The 6,560-nt window shown below is 30.8% G+C and overlaps 1 protein-coding gene across 1 annotated transcript; it reads left to right on the top strand.

The window, feature by feature from the left end:
* The first annotated feature begins 307 nt into the window (after positions 1–307).
* Positions 308–1,306, top strand: LOC110699535. Its single transcript, XM_021877027.1, has 2 exons — positions 308–561; positions 670–1,306. The coding sequence occupies exons 1-2, from the start codon at positions 308–310 to the stop codon at positions 1,304–1,306; spliced, it is 891 nt and encodes a 296-aa protein (XP_021732719.1).
* The last annotated feature ends 5,254 nt before the right edge of the window (positions 1,307–6,560 follow it).

Here is a 6,560-nt window from a genome sequence, read left to right as displayed (position 1 = left end):
GAGGCGACGACTGTTGGATAGCCGACAGCGAGAACAGGGGGCGGGGCGGTGAACGGCAACGACAACAGCTTACGGGATGATATAGATGAATGCAGTGATTTAATTATCTTTGTTGCTATTCTTTTCCTTTTTTTTTCGATGATAATAATATTCTGTAGCAATGGTGCTGATAACATGTTATAAAATAAGGAGAAATATGAGAGAGAATTAATCAGTCTGTATTATTTCATAGAGTGGGGATATATATATACATACAACTATCATCTTAGTTCCTAATTTATAATATTGTTTTATATATCAGTGAATCATGTCAAACCTTGCAAAACTCGAATTTGTTGCTCTTGATATTACTGGAAACAACTATCTGTCTTGGGTATTAGATGCTGAAATACACTTAGATGCAAAGGGACTTGGTGATACTATTAAAGAAAACAATACTGCAACAAGCCAAGATAAGGCTAAAGCTATGATATTCCTTCGCCATCACCTTCATGAAGGCCTTAAGACTGAGTACTTGACTGTTAAAGATCCACAAGTCCTTTGGAGTAATCTAAAGGAAAGGTATGACCACCAGAAAACTGTGATATTACCAAAGGCTCGTTATGACTGGTTATATTTAAGATTACAAGACTTTAAGTCTGTGAGTTAATATAACTCAGCCATGTTTAGAATTACATCACAATTGAAATTATGTGAAGAGAAAATCACGGATGCAGAAATGTTAGAAAAAACATACTCTACTTTTCATGCAAATAATGTTGTCCTGCATACACAATACCGTGAAAAGGGTTTTACAAAATATTCTGAATTGATATCTTGTCTTTTTGTGGCTGAGCAAAATAATGAACTATTAATGAAAAATCATGAATCACGCCCAACTGGCTCTACTCCATTCCCTGAAGCGAATGTGATATCCCATAGTGGGAAAGAGCAAAAGACTAGAGATCACGCCAGCAGTCGTGGTCGAGGTCGTGGTCGCGGCCGCGGACGTGGACATGAACATGATCGATGTGGTCATTTTAGGAACTCATACTCTCACCAGAAGTGGGACAATAAAAATGGAAATAAGAATGAGAAGGATAAAAATGAAAATATATGCTACCGTTGTGGAGGAAAAGGCCATTGGTCTAGTGTGTGTCGCACACCAAAACATCTAGTAGACCTTTATCAACAATCAATCAAACAGAAAGGAAAGAAAGTGGAAACAAATTTAGTGTACGAGGATGGCGAAGGTGATTTTGATTACGGTGATAAAACTCACCTGGAAGCAGCTGATTTCTTTCCTAATTCTGAAGAAAATAATTGAATAAATTATGATCCATTGGCGAATAACTCTATTAATTAGCTTGCATTTATTATAGAATTTAATCGTAGTGTTTTGATTTTATGCTTTATGGGACATTTGTTTTTTTTTTGGATATTTTTATGTTTTCGGATATTTCATTATTATTATTATCAGTCATTTATTAATTTAAGTAATTTGGTTTAGTGAATCTTATTTTAGTTCCTTTATTCTATTAGAGTATTAATTTGAGAATTTTTAGTATAAAGGTTCTTATAATTGGGCAAGAGGAACGAATATGAGTTTTATAAGAATCATTTTACTTTGTTTGATACATGCATTGATAAGAGAATTTATGACTCAATAGGTGCAAGAGATTTAAAGGTAGTTGGATTAATTTAATGCCCCTACATGCAAGGATTAGTGGGAGATAGTATTTATATCATTATGTAATCCTTGCACATAAATAATAAAATATATTGATGGTCAGTTTGGTACATAAATTAACTTAAATGTTAATGTTTTATTCAATAAAAGTGGCCACATGTTAAGTAATATATTTCAAAATAATACCATCCTGAAGATGGATATGAATAGATTTCATTCCTAAAGCGTGGTAGCCATATCCGAGCCCAATAGATTTCAAAGATAAGAATCTTCAAACACGAAAAGTGCAATTATTGACAATAGCAAATTGAGGAAGTAATACATTTTGATAGATCTTTATAAGAGATTATATTTAGTAAAATGGATATGTACCATGATTATATAGAGTACTCTAGAAGAGTATAGAATTATCCAACAAGCTTAGCATGTATCAAGATTATAGTCAAAGCTCCAGCAGAGTATAAAATTTTGGATCAAGTATTAGTTGATTGTCTTGCCAATTATATAAAGAAACACATTTTGGTGTTCTAATATCACATCATATTCATGGCCATGCATAAAGTAATTTTAACAAAATGATCACTAGTGTTGGAATACTTATCAAAGTTCAAATTAGAGAAGTGACTGGATGTGATAATTAAATTGGGCCATCCGGGTTTAATAATTACCCGTTATGAAAACTTGAAGTTTCATTTGATAATGTGATGACGCTCTCTTAATTTTGCATATATGAAATGAGTTAAATGGCAAGACATAACATTGAGATTGAGCTATTATTGAATAATGATTTATAATAATTTGTATTGATGAAAATGTCAAGAGTAATGGGTGACCTAAAGTTCACCAGAATAACAAATATGTTATTGTCAACTATTAGGTGACCAGAATCTCACCAAATAATCTATTTAAATCTTTAAAGATCTCGAAGATCATTACCTAGTAGAATTCCAAGCAAGTGATTTATGCTTGTATAATTATTCTTTTGATTGGGGCTATTATATATCAGCACATAAGAAATTGGAAAAGAAAGAAAAACGTACAACTGCACAACACATGTCTCCCCATTGACATTAATCTCCAGAAGAGAACATATTATAGAAAGTGTAACAATAAATACTGTAAAGTTAATGAAGAAATAATTCTTCATTGAAATTGTTCTCTAGAAGAGATAAAACTTGTTTAATACAAATCTTCTGAGATAATTATTTTAATTCTGATCCTCCCGATGAAAAGAATTTTAATTTGTATACTAAGTTGGTATAGAATTAGACGCCCCTATAAATGAGATATTTTACCAACTTAGGGGGAGAAGAATTAGCAAAAGTTGGAAAAATCGGAAAATATAATTGATGATCCCTATAAAGGTAGTTTGAAAAGTTATATGCCAACTTTTGTCTATATATTATCAAGATAAGTTGCACATTTATGATTTGATTTGTATTTAGTTATGACTCATGTTGCATAGCGTTGGAAGATACTTTTTGGTCATATTATGTGTATACATTGAGATAAAATCTTGCCAATTATACTTGAATCACTACACCTGAAGTGTAGGTTGTATGATCGGTTCCAAAATAGAGATATGTCTAATAAATATGATATATGGCAAGATAGTGCAGTTAACTAATAGCGTAATAGTATATAAATACCATAGTGTATGAAATATCCTAAAAGTGGTATAAATATCTGAATTATTACAATAGATGGCCTATGATGTAAGAAAGTTATGATGGTACCAATAAGAAATGTATTAAGATATCATAGTAAAATAGCATGCGAAATGTACGTTAAAGGAATATTATGATACCGGTACACAAGGGAACCGATAAATAATATGCATATGTATAATAGAGTGGACTAATGAATAAGGGATCTGAAATATATATGTCCATTTTGATGTCGACATAAAATGATCAAAAGTTTATTATGGACCAGAAGTCTAATGAAATATATGGATTTTTAAATTCACACTGTATAGTGTCTTGCATCATTTTGAGTCTTATGTTCATGTGCATGTGTGAGTCATAGGTTAATGAATTACTTATTGCGTGTGTAGAAATTGTTAGATGCACTACTCATTGTACATTTTACTCAATATCTTATCATGATTTCTATATCACAAATTGCATGCATTAGTTTCTATATAATATTTGTGGTATGTGTAAATGTTCATTATATATAGTAAGACATATTTACAGCTTTAATGGAAGGAAAGACATATTTATATTCCAATGAGTTTATAATTATGATGAAATTATATATGACGTTGATCTAATATTATATATGAATCATGTAAGAAAAGTTCCCGAAGAACTTATATGCAACGTCTTTATAGCCCTACAAATTTTATATCTTGAATATTGCAATTATTATCAAACTCTTGAAAAGTCTATGTGACTACATCATTGACTTCTCAATCTGAAGTTTGAGCATATGAAAGTTAGTGAGATTTGCTTTTGTATTTGCAAGAGAGCTATCGTGTCAATTATGAAACGTCTAAGGAATATCAATGGAATACTTATGCGTGAGAATGTTTTCTTATGGTCCAGAAGAACCATGACTAGCGTATCTAATTACATGTGTAATATTATAGTCCAGAAGAACGACATTAATAATATCAAGTTTTGTCATCAAATTATTATTAATGAATGTTTGATCAAATAATGATCATCGATTTCTATTATTCACGACCTCCAGAAGAAGGCCTAATCACATAAGTTTAACTTTTAAAGTAACTTTATTCAAATAAAGGATTGGAATGATATAAAGATAAATCCATACATGGTGAAATGAAGACACTTTATATGTTCACGTGAAGACTTGAAGATGCAAATTCAAATTAGGAGGGTCGAAGAGCAAGGAATGATATTCTAATACATATGAGAAGACACCTCACCATATTGGATTCATTGCAGTATTAGATAATTTCAAGTTATGTATTCATCAGGGGGAGAAAATACGCGCTGCACTCTTTTTCCCTTGACCATGGTTTTGTCCCACATTGGGTTTTCCTGGTAAGGTTTTTAATGAGGCAACATCTCGAGCGTATTACGAAGAATGTTGTACTCTTTTCCATTAGGTTTTTATCCCACAAGGTTTTTCTTAATAAGGTTTTAACGAGACACACTCTTCGATAATGGACATCCAAGGGGGAGTGTTATGAAATATTATGTTGTGTGGATATCCATTATCCTCCTTTATCAAATTGGAATGTTCTAGATCTAGGGTTTATTGTTATCTAAACAAACTCTAGTTATATTGTATGTATATATATATCCCCACTCTATGAAATAATACAGACTGATTAATTCTCTCTCATATTTCTCCTTATTTTATAACAGTTTTCTGTTTTTTGGTTTTTTGTTGTATAAAAATATATGATATATGTCACATAATGAATAAAAAATTATTTAAACTGATTAAAATCATAATAATTTTAAAAACTGACAAAAAAAAAGTGGAAACACCTTTTTCTTGTTTTCTGTTTTTAGTTTTAAAAAAACAGGAAACTAAAAACCATAAATGATGCCAAACAAGCCCTTATTTTTTTACCAAACTTAATGGCACATGTTCCTTAAATTAAAAAAAGAAAATTACCTACTGTTTAGGTTACTGGTCATAGATAAAGATTCCCTATAAAGGTGAGATTATTACTAGCAAAACGATTAAAGGTGGGATTATTAAAATCAATTTTTTCTATTTCCTCCGGTCCAAATCACTCACAACTTTGAAATATTTTATATCTCACAAATAATACCCCAAAATTGCGAGTAATTTGAACGGGAGGTAGTATATTATATTTCTCCCTTACTAACCCTACTTGCACTTCTATAGAGTATTTTATTATTTCTCTCTGATATACAATTAAATATATCTTCACTGCGAGTTCAAAAAAAATATATTTCTAATACCAACTCTCTCTATCCCATAATACATGACACAGTCAAACATTGCACACATGCCAATGTAGTAGTTTGACTTTATTTTTATGTAATTAAATATTTATAAAAATTATTTTTAAAATTATATAATGAAACTTTAAATTAAAACCTATCTAACAACATATTTTGTGATAAAATATATTTTTATTATGTTAGTAAAAACTTATGGTCAAACCTAATGCATGAATAGTGAAAAAAAGTCCAACGTGCCATGTATTGTGGCCTTGTGGGATGGACTGTTTGGCAAAAGTGGCGGTAGTGAGTAGTTTTTTGCAGTTGAGCATCGGGTAGCTGTTAAGGTAGCGAGTAGCGGTCAATTAGTAGTGGATAAAGGTTAGCTGTTAAGGTAACAATTGATAGTATGTGTATTTGACAAAAGTAGCGGTTGCAATATCAAAATTAATATAATTATTGTTTTAAAAGTTATAAAAAAATGACAAACGCTACCCGTTACTTCTAAACGCTACTATTTCTAATGTTTGAGAAAAACTACTTAAACGCTACGACTACTTCTATCGCTAACCGCTACTAGAATCGCTACCTTATCAAACACTCTTAATTTTTTTCTGATAGTGTTTTAACTGGTCAAAACGCTAACCGCTACCTCAAACGCTACTATCAAACATAACCTTTATATCATAAAATTCCCATAATACATAATGTTGCGATTATGACATAAGGAAGGTAATATATATTTTAGTTTAAAGAGGAAGAAAACAAATTAGTCATATGGTCGGATTCTTTTATTCATTTAATGCAATATTGTGTACTCTAGTTTTTATTTTTACTCGTACTATCACAATCACGTATCTTTCATAATTACAAAGAATGTATGATTCTATTTGTTAACCTTGCACGCATATCTTTCATAATTAAAGTATGGTTCTATTTGTTAACCTTCCCAAAGTTAAACCTTCCAAAACTAAAACCTTCTTTTCGGTCCAAATTGA

Source organism: Chenopodium quinoa, unplaced genomic scaffold (genome assembly GCF_001683475.1).
Source record: "Chenopodium quinoa cultivar QQ74 unplaced genomic scaffold, ASM168347v1, whole genome shotgun sequence".
Classification (NCBI taxonomy): domain Eukaryota; kingdom Viridiplantae; phylum Streptophyta; class Magnoliopsida; order Caryophyllales; family Amaranthaceae; genus Chenopodium; species Chenopodium quinoa.
This window is presented reverse-complemented; position numbering and strand designations above follow the sequence as displayed.